Source organism: Chelonoidis abingdonii, chromosome 1 (assembly GCF_003597395.2).
Source record: "Chelonoidis abingdonii isolate Lonesome George chromosome 1, CheloAbing_2.0, whole genome shotgun sequence".
Taxonomy (NCBI): domain Eukaryota; kingdom Metazoa; phylum Chordata; order Testudines; family Testudinidae; genus Chelonoidis; species Chelonoidis abingdonii.
The window spans coordinates 233671011-233692557 of record NC_133769.1 but is presented as its reverse complement, the minus strand read 5'-3'; the positions used below and the strand labels follow the sequence as shown (position 1 = coordinate 233692557).

Genomic DNA, 21547 nt, shown 5'->3' with positions numbered 1-21547 from the left:
AGGGGAATGAGGGTTGGGACTGAGGATGAGGGGTTCATGATGGGGGGGGCTCAGAGCTGGGGCAGAGGCTCAGGGTGCAGGGGAATGAGGGTTGGGGCTGAGGATGAGGGGTTCATGCTGCGGGGGGGCTCAGGGCTGGGTGCAGGGGGATGAGGGCTCTGGCTGGGGATGAGGATTAGGGTGCAGGGGGATGAGGGCTCAGGGCTGGGGCAGAGGATCAGGTTGCAGAGGGATGAGGGCTCTGGCTGGGAATGAGGGGTTTGGGGCATTGGAGAGGCTCAAGGCTAGGGCAGAAGAGGAGGGTAAGGGCAGCCTGCCTTGCCATTAACGGATGGCAGGCGCTAGGACCCTGGGGCAGCAGACAGCAGTTCTGCCGGGAGCCGTTCTCTGGCAGCAGGAGCAGGCAGGGATGCGGCGGAGGGGGGACACAGGGGGAGGGGTGGAAGGCACATGCCGGGACCCGCTTCAGGCAGGGATGCGGTGGGGGGAGACCCGTGGGGGCCGGGGCCGGGGGAGAGACCCAGCTCCAAATATTGCTGGAGCAGGGCCCCAAGCCCTGAATATTCCTGCGGCCCGGGGCACCTGGAGCCCATATAACTTGCCGCCTATGTGGAGAGAGAGAAAATGAGAAAATGAGTTGGGGGGCGTGAGGGATAGCTCAGTGGTTTGAGCATTGGCCTGCTAAACCCAGGGTTGTGAGTTCAATCCTTGAGGGGCCATTTGGGGATTGGTCCTGCTTTGAGCAGGGGGTTGGACTAGATGATCTCTTGAGGTCCCTTCCAACCCTAATAATCTATGATCTTAAATGTTGTTTTCTTGATACATTTCTTGAGGAGGGCTGTTTCACAAAGCTATGTAGTGTAATTCCTTTTTGAGATAACCAGTAAGTCCAGAACCACCAGCTGTAACAGAAGACCTAGCCCAGCCAAAGCAGAGTAATAAGGAATGCAGCTTAATAGCTTTTTCCCATCCTCTCTGTAAAAGCCCCTGGCAAATTGTGCTGCTTTATTCAGAATAAACTCTAAATGAAGTTAGTTTCCTGATTCCGTGTTTGTCATCCTAGATGGTGAGTAGGCATCAGACAGAAAAGAAAAACAGAGTTTTGTGTCTTTGTGTTTCAGATCGCAAGGCTTACTCAACATGAATCATTGTTATTCATGTCATATAAAAGTCACTAGCTATACATCACAAAGTTTCTCAGGTGAAATTTATCAGAATGATACAGCTGAAAACATTGGTCGAGCTTGGATGGGAAGGTCTAACGCTAGTCTGACATCAGGAAGATGTACATATATTTCCTCAGCAAGCCCTCAAAGCATTTCAGTTATTTCAGTTCATGGTATTATTTATGAAGACATATTCAGTTTAGCCAGCACTAGAATTGTTGATACAAAGAATCAAAGAAACCCTTTTTGTGTCAAAGAAACCCTTTCAAATAATATCAATGCTTTTTTTTTTTTTAGGGAAAAGGTTGTTTGTTGCTGCCAGAACAAAAAGTCTTTTACTGCAGTAGCAATAAACCCAAGTACAAATACATTTATTAACATGGAATACATTTGAGAATACTAGTCTGCTTGCCAAAGGCACTACTCTCCTAAAATTACCCTTTCAAGGTTCAGTGATAATTGGAGGATATTTCAGCTCAGTCAGAGGATAAAATCCAAATATTACGCAAGACTGTGCAGCAGAGCCAACAGGAAGTCTGGCCTTTGTTCAATGTCCTTCTATTCCACCACATATTAATAATACTGAGCTCTTACAGCATATGTCAATTTAGGATCCAGGGCCAGCTCCAGGGGTTTTGCCTCCCCAAGCAGCCGCCCCCCCTCCCCCCAAAAAAGCCACGATCACAATCTGCAGCAATTCAGCAGGAGGTCCTTCACTCTGAGCGGGAGGAAGGGACCCTCCGCTGAATTGTCACCGAATACCTAGAAGTGCCTCCCCTCCCTGGAGTGGCTGCCCCAGGCACCTGCTTCCTAAGCTGGTGCCTGGAGTCGGCCCTGTTAGGATCTCAAAATACTTTACAAAGGTGGAAAAACTGAGGCACATAGTGATTTGTCCTACTCACTCTGGATAAACAATAGAACCCATGTCTCCTGAGTGGTAGTCTCATGCTCTAGTCACTTGAATAGGCTACCTTATGCATGCTTCCACTAGAAAATTACACCATCAGAACATGACTTTCAGGAGTGGTGTTGACCATAACTTTGCAGTCAGTGTAGAGAGGATGAGTCGTGTTCAACATCCTGTCATTGGGTTCTAGGGAACCCCAGATAGAATCTGACTTTTCTTAAGATTGTGTTCTAATTCGATGCAGCTTTCTAGTGAACACAATCCCAGAGTGGGACTAGCGTAGCCTCACATTACACTGCTCCCTTTGCACCTATGAGGAAGTTGACCCACATTCATGGACCTATTCAATTGAGCAGGGATAGATTGGGAAGGATTTTGGAAAGCTGATCGACCATAATATGCCAGTGGGGTGTTTTATCACAAAGGAGTGATTTGCCAAGGATCGGCTTTCTGCAGGAGCAAGACCCATTCCTTTCAGTCACACATGAATGAAGAAGAAATATGAGTATTCAAGTATTTTTGGGAGGGCAGTAATTGCTGGGTGATATCACTGGTTGTCACTGTAGAGCTGAATAGATTTTATATATATATACATTTTAGGCTATGGTGATCTGGGGTTTTTGACTCACAAAGCCCTGGGGAAAGGTGCAGTGGAGTAGAAGAAACTCATTCAGATCAAATCTCCTAGCCCTTTTGACTCTGCAGTGCATATCTTGATGAATGAATGAAAAACTGTTCCAAGATTTGGACAAGCTTCAGAAATAGCTCAACCACATATGCAGGCCTGTTCCAGGGCCTACATGGAAGGCCATGGAAGAGCTAGGGGGAGAATATAGCTCCAACTAGTGTGGTTGAAATTAGGGCAACATAGTTATTCAGTTTTAGCAAGATATCACAAATTAGGAATGCTTGTCAGCAAAGCTGTTTAGGAAACAGAATGATGGATCAGAACAAAATTCAGTCCCTGAATCGATAGAGCTAACATTTAGTACTGTGAGACATACAGTACATACATAAACACCTCCAGATGCCTGGCTTTGAAGTTCAAATAACAGGTTGTTAAATAAGATAATATAGTATACATTCCAGCTGAGGGGCAATATCCCTTAGTAATTTTTGGCCTTTTCCTACCAGCTACGTATTTTTAGAAAGAAGTTTATTGAGTATGAATTTCTTCAGGAAAAATATCTACGTAAGATGCTGTTGAGAACAGGCCAACTTCAGTAATAATCATGGTTGTCTAAAATAAGATCTCTTTCAGAGAAGGTAAGAATAACATGTTATTTCATCCACCTGATTAATTTAGGTATCTAGTATAATTTCTTGAAGTATGTTATTCCTTCTGTTTTTAAAAAGTTGCTGAATTTTTTTATAACAAACAGTTGAGTAATGAGTTATGCAATTATAACCAAATCCTAGAAATTAGAAATGGAAATGAACTATTAGGTCATCTTGGAATGTAGTGTTTCCTAGTGGATAGAGCACTGAACTGGGGCTCAGCAGACCTGGGTTCGGTTCCAGACTATGCCACTTGGACCCAGTTTTTTGAAGGTATTTAGGCATTGCTACACTCAGGGTTGCAATGCCTAAGATTTAGGAGCCTAAATATCATTTTCAAAAGGAATTTTGGCTCCTAAGTGCCATCATCTATTTGTGCCTCAGTTTCTTTATCTGCAAAATGAGGCTAATACTGACCTCATTTGTAAAGCTCTTTGTGACCTAATGATGAAAAGCACTCTATAAGTGCTATATATTAATTAATTCTTTATTATTATTTGTTATCCTTCTCCCATCACTGCCAGACTTTTCATATCATGCCAGCAGATGAACATTTGGTACTTTTTTTAAGTGCCAGTTAATTTTATTTTACACACCATGCTCAAGATACAGAATACTAACTGGATGAATTTGTTGTGCTCACTTTTCACATTTCTATATTGTTTTTGAGTGCACAGCATTCACTTCATTGAACCTGGCAGACGATGTGGCCAAGTGGATCCCAGCACAGAGTTCCATTTACTTTAATGCGCAGCTTCTTTAGACTCTGCACAGGTGCTGGGCTCTGTCCACATATACCTAACTGCACAATCAGAGCTTGTGTTTGTACTGTGTGCCATTCCAGTTCTATCCTAATTGGCTGAAATTTCCATTAATAATTTAATGTATTTAAATACTGAATACTGCAGAGGAATTTTTGTTGTGCCAAAGGGTACTGGTAACCAAATTGGCATCTTGCTGTATATGGGAAGAGTACTATGCAATAAATCTCAGTCCAGAGCCTGACTGTGTGTGGTTTTTTTATGTCTTTCTGATTTGATCCCTACTATAAACAGGACTTCAGAGATTTTACCCTTTGTGGCATTCAAACAGCCTTTCTTTCAAATTAGGGTATACATATTAATTGTATTTCCATTCCTGTATAATGTACAAATACTATATTTCCCCTACTTTTTTATAACAAACTCCAGTCTTGATGTAGAGCCTTATTTGTTTGAACCTCGTACTATGAAATCACTTTAGTTTTTATGATATTGCTGGATGCTTAGGAGCACATAGCTCGCTTAGAGATGCATACTGTATAAATACATATTTTTATTTTTCTCGTTATATGTGCTGTTGATAAGTCAACATAGGAAAATTTTTGGGGAAGGCATGATCCTACATTACCAAAACAAGTTACATTTTATAGGAGAGGGATTTAGTATGGTGACAATCTTTAAGAAGCTCCTAGTGGCTGTATTATATACATACATACACTAGGTTTTCTCCCCTGCCTTAACAGGGATCAAAATTTAGTTTTTGTATCTTTCCACAAAAAAAGGGGAAAGTCTTCTGTTGTATCAGAAATTTATTTCACAACTTTCCCTGTTTCTTAATGGCTCATCTTCTGGCTGCTTGTCCTTCTGTTCCTCCTGCTCAGTTTTGTGACTAGCACCTAAATCCCCTTGTAAATCTAGCCTGAAAAATCGAAATGTTTCTTATTTCAACATTTCTGATGTGTGTGTTTGGTGGGAAGGCTCATTTCAGCAAAAATAATTTGCTAATATCAACACAAATCTGCATTTTTTCAGGGGGAAAAAAAGTTTCAGCTGGAAATTTTCATTCAGCTCTACATGGGCATATGTAAGCACTGCTCTTCATTTGAGGTGGAGTTTAATTAGCTCCAGTACCTTGGCACTACAGAACATGTTCTTAACTTTCTCCTGTTCGCTACATATTTCCTTTCCTTTCTTCTATTGTTTTCTCTCAAAGCCTTAATGTTCTTTTCAGGCAATATCATGATCTCTTGAAGTTGCATGTTTCCTCATGGTTTGTATCAGATTATTATCTGCCTGGCTTATTGGACCGACACTTCACCTAGTATCATTTAATTTGATAAAATGTGCTGCCAAGGACTGGTTCATAAGAAAAACATTTAATTGTCATGTGTTTTCCTAGCAAATTCTAATGCAAACACAAGGAAACATTTACTTTTTCTCATTTCTGGTCATAATTTGCTCATATGTTTGTTCTTAGTTTAACTCCCAGTGTGTATTTACATAAGTGTTTTCTTTATCTACCATATAAAATACACAGTCAAAGCCACAGTCTCTTTGATCTTAGTGTGAAAATACTAACAGACTAGGCTGAAGTCAAAACTAAAAATGGTATTCTGCTTAAATAAAAGATCAAATTGAAAAATTTTGCATATATATTTTTAAAATTATATTATACATCAAATATAGGATTATTGAGCCTGATTCACTACTACATTACTCCAGCTTTTCACCAGTTTCATTCCACTGCCGAAGCCATTATGATGGAATGTCATTTCCTGAGATTACTTGGTGTTCCTGTGCCATTAACTGGTACATAGATTATTCAGGTTTTTTTTCTGCATCCCTTTAGGACAGAATTCTATTTAATTTGGGAATGCCAGTGAGTAATTTCCTCAAATAAACAATCAAAAATCTTACAGAATAAGGTTAAATTTTCAATAGGGCCTAAGGACTTGGGAACATACGTCTCAGTGAAAGTTAATGGGACTTAGGAGCCTACGGGTTAGATTCACAAAAGAATTTAGGCACCTAACTGCCTCTTCAGGTGTCTAAAGCTCAGAATCAGATTCACAAAAGCCCTACTCCACTGCCCCCAAACAATGTAGGCAGATCTGTCCCTTGTGTATAGCGAATCAGGGCAGCCCACGCTTTGTGGGGCAGAGAGGTGAGGCGGGCAGGCAAAGTAGAGTGAGGAGGTGAACGAGGAGGCAATCGGCAGGCAGACGGATGGCAATGAGGAGAATGGCGGGCAGGGGGTGGTGAGGAGGCAAGCGACAGCCACCGGAAGCATCCCTACCAGAACCTCCCCCAGCGCCTTCTGCCCACCGGCGGGCCCCACCAATCAGTGCCTCCCCCTTCCTCTCAGCACTTACTGCCTGCCGCAAATCAGATGTTTCGTGGGGTCAGGAGGCATTCAGGGGAGGGGGGACAGGAGTGCTCTTATCACAATGGATCATTGGCCCTGTTTGAATCAATGCCTTACTGTTTTTAGTATTTAGTGAGAGTTGCATGTTGATTTTTTTTTAAATCGGTATATGTACTTGGGTGATGAAGGGGAGGGGCATAAACTACTACAGACACAAAGAAGGGGGTGCATCAAATAAGTTTGAGAACCACTGGTTTACATGAAGGTACAGTAGATCACTTATGCATAATGGATCAGTTGTGTAATATAGCTGTAAGCAGCAGCAGAGAAATACAACAGAAATACCATATGGAGATTGAAATGATTAAGAATGGCCCAGACCAGTTACAACAAATATAGGGCCTATCAGTCTTGATAGCCACCCTTTAAAATGGTCTTTTAATATTGTTGTAGGTGTATAATGTAAAATTTGCGAAGTCAAGCACACAAAAGTGAAATGCCACAATATGCACAAGATAAACCTGCTCTGGGGATGAATCCGTAGAGAGACTGTTGTCTGAATGGTCCCTGCTTCATTTGTTGAAGATGTTGGAAGGTGTGTAGCAGCTGAGGCAGGGGACTGCAGGAAGAGAAAGGATCCAGTGGACATTGTGGACCCAGCTTGATGACCTGGACTTTGCTGATGACCTTGCACTGCTTTCACACAGTAAACAGCAGATGCAAGAGAAGACCAACGTAGTGGCAGCCACGTCATCACAGGTTGGCCTCAACATTCACAAGGACAAGACCAAGATCCTTAGGATTAATTCCATCAGCAACGACCCAGTCACACTGAATGGAAGCCCCTTGGAAGAAGTGCAGTCCTTCACCTACCTAGGTAGCATCATCGACCAGCAGGGTGGCACAGACGCAGATATCAAAGTAAGGATTGGTAAGGCAAGAGCAGCCTTCTTACAGCTCAAGAACATCTGGAGCTCCAGAGAGCTGTCTTTGGCAATAAAAATTCGACTGTTCAACTCCAATGTGAAATCAGTCCTACTGTATGGAGCTGAAACCTGGAGGACAACCAAAACAACCACCAGGAAGATCCAGACCTTCATTAATAGCTGCCTCAGAAGGATTCTCCAGATCCGCTGGCCAGACACCATCAGTAACATCCACCTCTTGGAGAGGACCCGTCAACTCCCAGCAGAGGAAGAAATCAGAAGGAGAAGGTGGGGTTGGATAGGACATACACTACGCAAGCAGCCAACTAACATCACCAGACAGGCACTGCGGTGGAACCCCCAAGGCAAGTGGAAAAGAGGCCGTCCAAGAAACACCTGGCGACGCAACCTTCAGGCTGATAGCAAAAAAATGGGCTATACCTGGAACCAGCTAGAGCGAATGGCCCAGGATAGAGGACTCTGGAGATCTGTGGTTGGCGGCCCATACCCCAATTGGGGTGACGGGCATGAGTGAGTGAATGAGTGATAGATAAGGGAGCTGAATGCTGCCCAGGAGAATTGAGTTTTATCCCTGCCTCTGCTTCAGAGTTCCTATGTGATGCTAGGCAAATCACTTAAAATAAACTTGTCACTGATGGATTGTCACTCATTTTCTGAGATCTGAAATCCTTCAGAGCAGGATTTGGATACTGTGCTGTAGATACAGCATGGGCCATGCAATGAGGGGAAAACAGAATTTTGAACAGCAGTCCATTAAAGGAGCACTGTCCATTCTCTATGCTGAATAAGGTATAGAGAACGGTGCCATTAATGTGTGCTGAATCTCATGATCTACATTAACTGCATCAGTTTATGGAAATGTGGTGTTTAAAACACAACCACAAAATGTCCTAGCATACTGTGAAAATGACAGGACCTCCTGACTTGCTTGCACCAAAAGTTAAGAAGGTTTTGGTTTCCTTTTTCTTTTTTCACAATATTGAAAACAATAGTTTTCTCTCTCAGATTCTACATTATTAGGTTCTGAATCACAAGTGAAGCATCTCAGCTAAGCAGGTTGTTTTCCGCTAGTTTTATTCTTCTTTGATTATTGACCCATTACAAGTGCACTTCACAACTAGATAAAAGCAATAATGTCAGCCATTTGGCAAATGAAGCCATCTGGGAGATGGACAGTGATGGTGCCAGCACAGATGGAAGTAGGGTTGCCAACCATCCCGGATTGGCTGGGAGTCTCCCAGAATTGGAATCAATCTCCCAGTGGTTACTGAAACCAGTCCGGGAGATTTTAATAGGCTGCTAAAGGTCCAGTCAGCGGCGCAGCAGGGCTAAGGCAGGCTCCCTACCTGCCCTGGCTCCACGCAGCTCCCATAGTGACAGACACATCCCTCTGACTCCTAGGCACAGGGGCGGCCAGCAGATCTCTACACGCTGCTTCTGCCCCAAGTGCTGGTGCCGCAGCTCCCATTGGCCAGGAACCTCAGTCAGTGGGAGCTGCGGGGGCAGTGTCTGTGGGCAGGGGCAGTGCGCAGAGCTGCCTGGCCCCTCCGCTTAGGAGCTGGACATGCTGGTCGCTTCCACAAGATGCCCAAGGTAAGCGCCACCTGGCTGGAGCCTGCCCCCTGAGCCCCCTCCTGCATCCAAACTCCCTCCCAGAGCCCACACTTCTCACCCCCTCCTGTACCCTAACCCCCTGCCCCAGGCTCAGCCCAGAGCCCCCTCCCACACTTCAAACCCCTTGGTCCCAGCCCAGAGCCCGCGTCCCCTCCTGCACCCTGCCCCAGCCTGGTGAAAGTGAGTAAGGGTCGGGGGGAGGGATGGAGTGAGTGGAGGCAGGGCCTCAGAGAAGGGGCTGGACAGGGGCATGGCCTTGAAGAGGCAGGGAAGGGGTGGGGCAAGGGTGTTTGGTTTTGTGCGATTAGACAGTTGGTAACTCTAGATGGAGTATATTTCTTTTACATAGTGATACAATATGTATGCAGTTCTTCAATGTTTTCTAGAGTTTCTAAAACATTTTCTGGGCAACTTTGTAGATTTAGGCAGCTGAACTTAATTTTATTATTTTATTTTTGCAAGGCTTTTTACTGTTTAAAATGCTTCATGGAGAAAATTGCAAGAAAAATAGTGCCAATGACTGTGTTTTCTGAGGCTGTTATATGACCCAAACATAAGACAGTAGGTGAAGGTACTATTTTGTAAGAGGTCCCCTGTATTATAGTGTCAGACTATTTAGAAATGTGTGTAATTACAACTAATATACATATTTATTTGCTTCACAAGATGAAAGTTTTGTATGTTCATTTTATAATTACATTAACCCCAACACTGAGACATGATCAACTACTGATTTGCTTACCTGTTCAGAATGCATTCACCATTCCCTAAAAAGGCACAAACAGCTGTAACAGCCAGGAAAAACCCTTGAGGCAGAGACCATCTTTTTGTTGTGTGTTTGTACAGAGCCTTATACAATGGGGTCCTGGTCCATTACTGGGGCTCCTATGTTTTATGATATTACTATTAATAATAATAAAATAAACTACAGTTCCCTTAAATAAATGGCAATGCTTCTGTTCTGCCGTGCAGTTGTTCTTCCAGGCTGGCTGCCTCATTAAGAGGTCATTGTGATACCATAGATGAGATATAAGAAATATAATCATATTTAAGTGTGTGTGCAGAGGGGGGTGGAGACTAAAACTTTAAGAATAACATATGCATTCCTGGAGGAAAAATAGAGAAATACCATCACGTGATAAATCAAACCCTATTTTTAAAACAAAATGACACTTCTGTGAGTACAAAATGTACTACAAATAAGTTTATGTACAGTAGTTGCTTATGAAAAGAGGTGAAACCAAGTGCAGGTAAAGGAAAACTTATCTTTGTTTTGGATGAGTGCCTTTTGCTCTGTAATGACTCGCTTGTCTGTACTGTTGTACTTTTTCTGTACAGCATTCTATAAAATACTGTTCCACCAATTCCATATCACATTCTAGTGAACTCTCTCATTTTACTATGTATTTTTTTATTTTTACTCTTGGCTTTTTCATGCTGTAGCTTGGTCCAACCTATGCTTTTCCAGATAGAGTCCTGAAAATTCCCCACTGCTTTTGTCATCTTTAGATCATTGACCCTTCAGTGTCTAGCTAAGCTCCTCTAAGGTTCGTGCCAAGGCCCTGCTGGAATAGGAATGAAGGATGTGCTCATAGATGGTGATCACGCTAGCTCACTCTCTAGAGGGCCACCCTGTCACCTCCACTGACACAGCTACTCAGAAATCCACTGCCTCAAGGAATGGCTTACGAGATGGCTCTCAAACCTACATCTTTTGCACTATAATATGCAACACCGCCACTAAGCACTGAACCCCGGCATTTTCTTCAGATGGACTTTTGATATTTGCTTGACCACGTACAGTATTCCTAAATTCCCTTGGTGGCACTTTGTACAAGTCTTTTTATAATGGCAGAATGTTTGATCTCCCTTTTTTGGCTGCACTGTTTCCTCACTATCTGAAACAGTTGCTAAAAATGTGTTTCCGTGAATGCAGTTTTTCAGGGTTGTTCCAGTGTTGCATTATGTCATTCCTACTATTTTTGATCAAATACAATTCTCTAGCTAGCCTAAGTCTTGCTGGTGCTGATTGTTTGTTTCATTGTGCAAAAATCACAATTCTCCTTAACCCCGAGTTCTTCATGTACTAATGCTGTCATCTGTGAAATGCCATGGTGCCCTGTTAGAACAGGGGCCTTACTCAAGATTGGTGCTGCATTTAAAAAAATGTCATGGACGATAACAACATTGAACACCTAACCTGAGGTCTGCAAAGACTCTGAAAAGCAATGGCCATGCTGGGCCCTTCAGAAAGCATGTGCCTTTATTTGGGCATATGCAGAACATGACAGTTTCTCTTCTGGTTCCAGAGATAGCTACCTACCCTGACAGGCTAGAGGATAAATTCTTCTGACATAACCATAGCCATATAAGTCAGCAGAACTTTTGTATTTGTGTAAAAGTTTTGCAAGCAGCTTTTTGTCCTTCTCCTTTTTACATGCTATACTATGTCTGAAGATCACAAACTTTTTTGTAATTCCCTGAAGGCACCTGATAGTTGCAGAATGAGAGCCTGATTGTAACACTTGACATTGAAAACAAAAAATAGACTCAGAGACAAAGTTTGCCTTCTTGTTATACTGTATTTACACAGTTCTTCACTTGGAGCATTTGCAGCACACTTTGCATACACTTGCATGTTTGTCTCCCAAGTGAAGGCGTACTGTAATTCAATAAACAAATCATTCTGGTAGCTCCTGTCTTTAGTAAAATCATTTTGCTCTTCCCAGAACAGGTCATACTGAAGTTGCTTTTTCAGTTTGACAAGTGTTCGTAGAGTCTCAGCTCCTTTTGCTAATGGTGGGCCCAGATATGTGGAATGACAGTAAAATGTTTTTGCAGGCCTTAAACTCAGTCTCTATGTACTTGTTCCTAAGTAAAGAAACTTAAATAAATAAATAAAATATATCAAATCAATCCATCAAAGTTCACATAGCATTTCAAAAGTCTCTATTCTCTGCTCAGTTTGGCACCTCTATAATTGCCTTTAGGGCGTATTTGTATGTGTGTGTGTGTTTTCTGATGGGGGCACAAGATTGTGGGATTGGATCTTTTAGTAACAGCTGTCACAAACCTCAAGCAGACTTAGGCCTTGGCTACACTTGAGAGTTACAGCGCTGGTGGTGGCTTTACAGCGCTGTAACTTACTCCCCGTCCACACTGGCAAGGCACATACAGCGCTGTATCTCTCCGGCTACAGCACTGCATGTACTCCACCTCGACGAGAGGAATAAAGAGAACAGCGCTGGTGCTGGAGTGCCAGTGTAAATAGTGATTAATCTTACTACACTGTAACTAACCTCCGGAACCTTCCTATAATGCTTTTAAGTACTGATAACTCTTTGTTTTGTTGTGATGCCTCTGTTTGTTTTGTTGTGAACTCGGGGCTCCCGGAGCTGCTTATCTAAAAAACAAACAAAGCGACTGTTTGCTGTGAATGAGGCAGGCAGGGGGATCCCTTTAGAGTGTCCACAGCTAGTGTTTGCTTGAGGAGAGAAGCAGCACGGCAGGCGAGAGGAGGGGAGAGTCCGTTTCGGAGCAGCTGCTTATCTGGTCTGTGAGGAAAAAAACAAAGAAGGCTATTTGCATTTAGTGAATGAGAGGGGGTGGGGGAAGGGGTCGGAACTTGCAAGGCAGGGAGCTGACACAGTGTCAGCTCCAAAAATCTACTCTCTCTGTCTCCCCCATGCTCCCTGTCACACTCCACCCCACCCCACTCTTTTGAAAAGCAAGTTACAGCCACTTGAATGCTGGGATAGCTGCCCATAATGCACCACTCCCAACACCGCTGCAAATCCTGCAAATGTGGCCACAACAGTGCGCTGGTAGCTGTCACTGTGGCCACACTGCAGCGCTTTCCCTACACAGCTGTATGAAGATAGCTTTAACTCCCAGCACTGTACAGCTGTAAGTGTAGCCATATCCTTAGGTACAGGAAAATCTTTTTGTCACTTTGGCAGTAAGAGAGAGGGTATGGCTACACTCACACTTTACAGCGCTGCAACTTTCGCGCTTAGGGGTGTGAAAAAACACCCCCCGAGTGCTGCAAGATACAGCGCTGTAAAGTGTCAGTGTAATCAGGGCGGCAGCGCTGGGAGCACGGCTCCCAGCGCTGCACGCTACACCCGTAGAGGATGTGGTTTACGTGCAGCGCTGGGAGAGCTCTCTCCCAGCACTGCCACTCCGACCACACTCACACTTCAAAGCGCTGCCGTGGCAGTGCTCCCGCAGCGCTGCCACGGCAGCGCTTTGAAATTCCAAATGTAGCCATACCCAGAGATTCAGAAGATAGTTAAGGCATTAGGGGTTCCATTCATTTAAGCAGGTGGACTCAAGCACATGCTTAAATGTTTTGGTGAAACAGGCTCTAGATTAGTGGTACATACTTGGATCAAACTTAGATCTAAACTATATGTCATGTTTATGCATGGGAAAGAAATAGTTTTTAAAACATTACAATGTAGGTGAACAATATAATCCTGCAAAAAGAACAGGAGTACTTGTGGCACCAGAGACTAACAGATTTATTTCAGCATAAGCTTTCGTGGGCTAAAATAAATGTGTTAGTCTCTAAGGTGCCACAAGTACTTCTGTTCTTTTTGCGGAGACTAACACGGCTGCTAGTTTGAAACCTGTCAATATAATCCTGAGGCATGGATAAGTGATTTTATAATTTCTGTACCTCCTGTTATCTGGCAGCGTGAAGGAAACCTGAAATTCTCTTCACTACGTTGCATGTGTTCTGTGGATGACTAATGAAGAACTGTCCAACCAACACTGTTAATAAGCAATAATTCAAGGGTTTTTCCCCCTTAAAGTGGTACATTCAAGCTCTTAATGTTATCATATATGCATTATTATATCTTCCATCACTGGAAGCTGAATTCTCTACCCCGTCATTTGTGAGTAGTTGTACTGTTTCTATGTAGAGAGCTCCATGCCACCTGTCTTCTACAATAGCACTGCTCCTCTTCTAGTAAGCACTTAAAATAGTGCAAAACAACTACAGACTGTATCGCAAATTGTCAAAAATACTTATGGTACATCAGGCTGACAATCAGTTGAAAACAATCTCAGTTTTCCAGTTCCCCAGAGAGGTGCAGATCATGCAGGTTGAAGGGAGTTTGGCTCCATCTCTCAGTCTGATGCTGAGGAAAACACTGTGACTTGTTTGAGCACCCCCTGTTGGACAGTGCATGGAACAACATTGATATGGATAACTGAGAACACATCGCCTATCTCCAATGCTGCAGTAAACGTGCTAATTGATTCCAGACATCACAAAGAAGGCAGGAATATGGTCCTCCCTTCCCTCTGCACTAGCCAGTGGAGCCGGTCAGATTTGGAGGGGAGCACGCACTGTACCTTCTAACAGGTGGTGCTTCTGTAGATACAATGCCTCCTAGAGCTCCTACTCTGGCAGGGCACTTGCCAGTGACCTAATGCAGGGCTGCACGTTCAAAGCACAACTGAGCCTACAATGTTTTATGGCTTTGGTGAAATTTTTAACATCTTGAGTTTTCTATGGCTACTGTTTTTAATTTGCTGTCAAATCATGATGTCATTGACTTTGCTGTATCCCACAGCTTATGTGCTTTAATCACAGGGCTAAGCGTGCAGCAAGAGGGGTTTGATCATGACATCAAAAATGGATACTTGACTCTGTTGCTCTTTCAGCCTCAGGGTAAAATATAGGGTGGTGGTAGTTAGCAGTTTAGGCACATTTCATTTGATAGCTTGGTCAATATTAAGAGCGTGTTGTTTTTTTAAAGTTCAAAGGTGGTACCTAACTGGTGGCTAGGTGTGTGGGTTTGTAGTGTTGCTGGTAAACATATTACATCATGAAACCTATATGATGGCAATTAATATGCTGAAACAGTTTAATTCTCTGCTCCCTGTAAATTATTTGGCACTGACAAGTTTTGGGTTTTTTTGTTAATTAGTTCCTAAAGTTAAAGAAGCAGCTGCCTTTGGTCCTGTCCTGGCACAGAGAAAAGTTCCAATATCAAAACCAGAGCAGGAAGGTAAATTATTATTCTTTGCTACAGTATTGATTTTCTTCTGCAGTGTTTGTTTTCTTGGCACCCTTTTCCCCCCCACCTCTCCTGTTTCAAACCAAGCTTGTGGCTGCAGAGAACACCAGTAGTGGCTGGGAATTATAACGCATGGCACTGCAACTTTGCAGTAGGCAGAACATAAAAAAGAGTGGGAGGGACCTAGGGTCAACAGGACCCACTCTGTATGTGTCAAACTGATCACGATTGATTTGACCACCTGATTTTCACCTGTTCAGCGCTCTTTAGGAAGGTGAAACCAACTATCCAGAGCAGCTCCAGGCACCAGCACAGCAAGCAGGTGCTTGGGCTAGCCAAGGGAAAGGGGCGGCACGGTCAGCTCTTCGGCAGCGGGGTCCGTCAGTCCCTCTCGGAGGGAAGGACCTGCCGCTGAATTGCTGCCAAAGAATGAAATGGTGGCGGTAGAGCTGCCGCCGATCACAGCTTTTTTTTTTTTTTTTTTGGCCGCTTGAGGAGGCAAAAACACTGGAGCCAACCCTGCAACTATCAATTACAAACATGATATGGGCACACTGGGGACATCAGGAAGTTGAAGATATTTAAGGGCCTGATGCTGAGAGGTGTGGAGAAAGTTCAAACCCATGTGGTGGGCTAGAGAGGTTGCAGGGGGGCAACTACATACTAAGTGCTGCCACAGGTCTTGCTGCGTAGCTGGAGGAAAGGTCTCCTGTGGAGCTATTGAGCACTCAATGCAGTTACTTAGGCTATGTCTATACGACGCGCCATTTCGGCGCGTTAAAATCGAAAGCTCGGAGTTCGATATATCGCGTCTCGTCTAGGCGGGGATATATCGAACCCAGAGCGCGCTTACATCGATTCCGGAACTCCACCAAAACAAACGGAGTTCCGGATTCGACATGGCAAGCCGCGCACATCGATTCGGCGCGGTGAAGACGGGTGAGTAACTCGATTTTAGATATTCGATTTCAGCTACGCTATTCTCGTAGCTGAAATTGCGTATCTAAAATCGATTTTCACACGTCGTGTAGATGGGGCCTTAGGCTGGGCAGCGGGATGAGAATTTGGGGTTAGCTGAAGTTTGAGTGTCTTTCAAGGGTAGGATTTGAGTAAAAAATGACCCAGTGACATTTTACCAAATCTTAAAAATAACAAAGAAAAACCCACCATACTTTTTGTCTGAGAACAAGCATGAGACATTTCAGCCCAAAGGATAATATTTTTTCCAGAAAGCTATAATCATGTGAAAATGGGCATTTACAGTAATGATAAGCACCAGAGATAATGCCTTCTGAATCCTCTCTCTCAGCCCCATAATAAAGTACATTAAAAGAACTGGAATGGTTTAATTTAAAGCCACAAAAGTTAGGAAACTCAGAGGAATGGCTGATACACTATTCTGAATCTAGCCCATTGTGCTTGTATACTGCATTGTACAGTGCAGTAATTATTTCATTTCTTCTAATTTGTACAAATTACAAATACAGAATTAGAAAGTCTATGTTGTGTGACAAACAATATGGTCTTTTTGGTATGCCCTAAAAGTCAATAGATTAATGCTATTTCAAACCAAGTGTTGCGTGGGGAGAGAGTTACAAACTCAAGGGCCCCTCACAAACGATGTCATGGCTCTCTTTTACATGGAAAGAGCTGATCAAAACTGCAGCAGTATCCTATAACGAGAGAGGTAGTTTCTCAAAATGGCAGGTCCCAGGTCATGCAAGGCTTTCTAGCTCAGAATTAACACTTTAAACTGCACCAGGAAACCAGCAATGAACAAAAAACAGCATGAAATCATGTGCAGGTGAGAGACTCCTGTAGTTACTAATCACTGCAGATGATAATAAGAGTTAAGGTACGAATTGCTACGTTAATTCTAAATGCTGTACCTTTATGGGGTTTAATCTAGGTCAATACTATCTGAATGCAGATTTGGGATAATTTTATTATTAGCTATTCAAACATAACTTCATAACAGAGTCACATCATAATAAAGAGTATTGCCTTTTTTCTTTTTTTCCTCAAATGATGTTTTTCAAATTTTTCAGTTGATTGCAGCTTCAGTGAAGGGATTTGTAACTGGAAACAAGATACTGATGATGACTTTGACTGGAATCCTGCTGATCGAGATAATGGTATTTAAAATACATACTGTTGCTAAGATTTAATTTTATAGTTTCTACATATGCACCAACTTTCAGCTTTCCCCAGGTTTGCTCCATCCCTGCTTTGCCCCAAGTCCCCACCCCTATTCTGTCTTTTCCCACAAGGTCCCACCTTTGTTCTGCCTCTTCTTGCCCCCACTGCACCCCTCCCTGCTCCTTCCCCTCAGCACCCCCTGCTCCTGTGCCTCCCACCCACTGCCTAAGAGCTGACTGGCAGCAGACAGGAGGCACGGGGGGGGGGGGGAAGGAGAGGAGCTGCTCAGTGAGGCCCACCAAACAGCTGATCAGGAGGTGGCTGGAAGGTGCTGAGCACCCACTATTTTTTTCCCATTGGTGCTCCAGCCCCAAAGCACCCATGGAGTTGACGCTTATGAGTTTCTAGTCCAAAAATAAGAAACTGGATGTGATCAGGTGTTGGAATTCCAATCAGTGTTTTAGGTTTGGTGGGGAAAAATGAAAAAAAAATGAAAAAAAAAAAAATAGAAAGAGGAGGGTTTTTTGGATGAGTGGGAAGTTGTTTTAATCTATTTTGGGGCAATGGATACTTCACAACCTATTTCAGCACAACTGAATTTAAAGTAAAGTAGTAAGAGAGACAAGGTCTAAAAGACAATCTGTACAGTACTGGAGATGTCACTTGAGGCTTTCCACAGACGTCTAGGGAATTTAACCACACATCTCCCCTTAATTTCAAGTTTATAGTCACATTTATTGAAGACAAGTGACTGTGGTAACAGTTCAGAATTGCCAAACACTACAAGTTAAGATAGCCAAGAGTAAGAATATTCCACTCCTGACAGAGAGATGATGATAGGGTACTATTCAAAACCATATAACATATAACGAATATTATTCCAGACCCTGGTAAAACATGACAAAACATTCTGTGAGTGCTCCATGTGATTATTGTTCTTGTATTCAGATAACAATAAGCATGGCTGAAGACATTACCTAAAGTGATTAGATATATTCTTGTTGTGATACAAAAAATATTGCAGAAGGTATCGCAACAGGGATCAGCTCACACTGCTGATGTCCTATTGCTCCATGTTATAGGGTCCTGCCCCGGAGCAAGGCCCACGTACACAGAAAGGTCATGCTTGCCAGTGCATGTGGCTAGATTATGGTGCTGCTGGGCTTGGTGAAAGTTCTGGAACAGCCTTCCAAGGGGAGCAGTGGGAGCAAAACATATCTGGCTTCAAGACTAAGCTTGATAAGTTTATGGGGGGGATGGTATGATGGGATAGCCTAATTTTGGCAATTAATTGATCTTTGACTATTAGCGATAAATATGCCCAGTCGCCTGTGATGGGATGTTAGATGGGGTGGGATCTGAGTTACTACAGACAATTCTTTCCTGGGTGTCTGGCTGGTGAGTCTTGCCCACATGCTCAGTGTTTAGCTGATTGCCATATTTGGGGTCGGTAAGGAATTTTCCTCCAGGGCAGATTGGCAGAGGCCCTGGGGGGTTTTCACCTTCCTCGTCAGCATGGGGCACGGGTCATTTGCTGGAAGATTCTCTGCAGCTTGAAGTCTTTAAACCACGATTTGAGGACTTCAGTAGCTCAGACATAGGTTAGGGGTTTGAAAGAGGAGTGGGTGGGTGAGATTCTGTGGTCTGCATTATGCAGGAGGTCAGACTAGACAGTCATAATGGTCCCTTCTGACCTTAAAGTCTATGATTCTCTCTTGTAATGGCCTTTCTCTGTCTTGGGCTTCTGTGACCCTGCCCTCTGGCCAGGTCAGTCCCCTTCTAGGGTATCCAAGTGCAGCTGTAACTGGCTTCTCTCAGCTGGCTTCTTCAAAGTCCCTTTGCCTGGCTCCCCTGGTCTGGCAACAAAGTCCTTCCAAATCAAACAGAATTTCATTCTCCTTTTGCAGAGCAGTAGGTCCCAGAGCTTGTCCCACAGCCCCTCAGTAGAACTCCAAAACTACAAACAAGATTAAACATTACCCAACATCTTTCACCGCTCTCTAGGCTTGAGCCTCTCATCCCTTTTGGACTCCTCTTCAGCTCTCTGTTCCTTCTGAACACTGGCCCCGGGACTGCCTCCCTGGATCCTGTCCCCTTGTTCTGGGGCCCACCACAGGAATTAGTTTTTGTCCTGTGGCTTGGCTCTTCAGCCACAACCAAGCTCAACTGTTCACCACCACAGCCAGTCCCTGCCTGCTCGGCTTCCTCCCTTTTTAAGCCCTACAACCAGCTCAGGTGAGGCAGGATAAGGCTGATTATGCATGGCTGGCTAGCCCCAGGGCCTCTTGGCTCTTAAACGGGCAGGGCAGGCCACTCGGTATGTTTACCCTGAAATAAAAGACCCATGCCACAGCCACAACTGCCTTGGGTCAGATGACTTGGGCACTCAGGCTGGGGGCTGTAAAACTAGTACGTAGCTGTTTGGGCTCAGGCTGGAACGCAGGCTCTGGGACCCTCCTCCCTCACAGGTCCCTGAGCTCGGGCTCCAGCCAGAGCCCAAATGTATCCTTGGCAGTTTTACAGCCTTTCAGCCCAAGCCTTGTGAGCCCGAGTCAGCTGACCCAAGCCATCTGTGGGGGGTTTAATTCCCGATCACACACCACAGTTTTCACTCTGGACATTCTCTTCCTTGTACTGATTGGCCATTTGGTCCAGCTATCTCCTGTGCTCCCCCTCACAGTCTCCTCACCTCAGCCTTTCTCCACTTGGCCTTCATATCCTTGTCCTTCCTTCCCTTCCTCTTTCCCCCTCACCCTTTTCCCTTCCACGTCCCTTCTCTCTTCCTGTGCCTTTCCATCTAGCTAATTCCCTCCCAGGAACACCTCATCCCAAAACAATGGAACTAATATGATGTTTGCTCCCAATCAATCACTCTGTTTGCTTTGCTCCTGTGTTCAATCCCTTTTCCCTATTTTTGTCTGTCTCATCTATTTAGATTGTAAGCATTTTGGGACAGGGACTGTTAATTACTCTGTTTGTACAGTGACTAGCACAATCAAATTCCAATGTTGTTTGATCCTAGGTATTACCATAATAAATATAATCAATAATGTTAAGAAGGAGAATATGCAGAGTCACTCAAAACAAATTTTGGATATTTCAGACTGTTTACAATAGAGAGAGAGATTAACTGCTGTGCTGAGTCTTTATTTCCCTTGAAACATATAAGAAAACAAAATGCAAGTTTGTTCAAAGAATTGGTGTAAGTATAGACAAAAGATTAGGCTATCTAATCCATCCTTCTAACAGTGCAGGATTGTTCCCTACTTAGTATATTTGATGCTGGTTTTTGTAGGCTAGATTTTAGTTATTTAAGTGATGAAAATTGTACTTATTATTGTCTTGGCAAACTGTTATTCAATTTACTAAGAAAAATATTTCACAAAACGAAACAAAACATATAAAGATGTCTGTTTCTTCCCCTCACAAGGTGATGGATATTATATGGCAGTTCCAGCCTTTGTGGGGCACAAAAAGAATGTTGGCCGTTTGAAACTTCTTCTGACTGATCTCAAGCCGAAGAGGAACTACTGTTTGATTTTCAGTTATCGCCTTGCTGGAGACAGGGTGGGGAAACTTAGAGTATTCCTGGGCAGCCACAGAAGTGCTCCTGCCTGGGAGCAGAGCAGAGGAAAAGATGAAAGGTGGAAGACTGGAAAAATAGAAATGCTTCAGGGAGAGGAGACTACTAAGAATGTAAGTAAAGACAGAAACCAATTACAATAACTAACACAATAGCTTGCATTTCATCCTCACTGATTTTTAAGCATCCTATAGACCATTTTGTAGGTATACCAATTACCAACTATAAAAGCCACCTCCAAGTTAGAAAATGGGAGGCATTCTATGCTAGCAACACAACCAAATAATTTCTAGGAGACAAAAGAAAGAATAATAGTCTCTTGAAACTTCATCTTCATGGGCAATTTAACTAGAGAGAATTTAATTACCTGAGTTGCTCAGGATGTTAAGAATAAGAACCATATCATTTTGTGAAAGTTCCATCAGATCTTTAATTATCACAACTAGTTGTGGCCTCTGATTTATGTCTCGGTTCAAAAAAAAGGTATAGATATGTGCACTGAGAGATTGATTTGTTACTTCCGTCACAACTGCTTTTAAAGATTGAACTGTGGCAAGGGAGTGAAGGATTAGAGCTTTCAGTCTGGCTTGTAACATTTCCTGATAATTTGATAGGGTGTGCAGAATGACCCTCATCATCAGATACCCTGGTTTTTGGATGTTTGCATGAATGCCCTTTAATCAGAGAGGGAAGGGGGAAGCTATCTAATGCAGATGCAGTCCTCAGTGTTAGTCCAGAGCCTGTATCCAGTGTGT

General features: G+C 43.5%; 1 protein-coding gene across 1 annotated transcript in view; it reads left to right on the top strand.

Annotated features, from left to right (window-relative positions):
• Positions 1 to 21547, top strand: part of EGFL6 (EGF like domain multiple 6) — a 67710-nt gene that overhangs the window by 44075 nt on the left and 2088 nt on the right. Inside the window, exons 9-11 of the mRNA XM_032795914.2 lie at positions 14981 to 15061; positions 17119 to 17205; positions 20640 to 20905. Of these exons, the coding sequence (XP_032651805.1) occupies positions 14981 to 15061; positions 17119 to 17205; positions 20640 to 20905 (434 nt within the window). The remainder of the gene's footprint in view (positions 1 to 14980; positions 15062 to 17118; positions 17206 to 20639; positions 20906 to 21547) is intronic.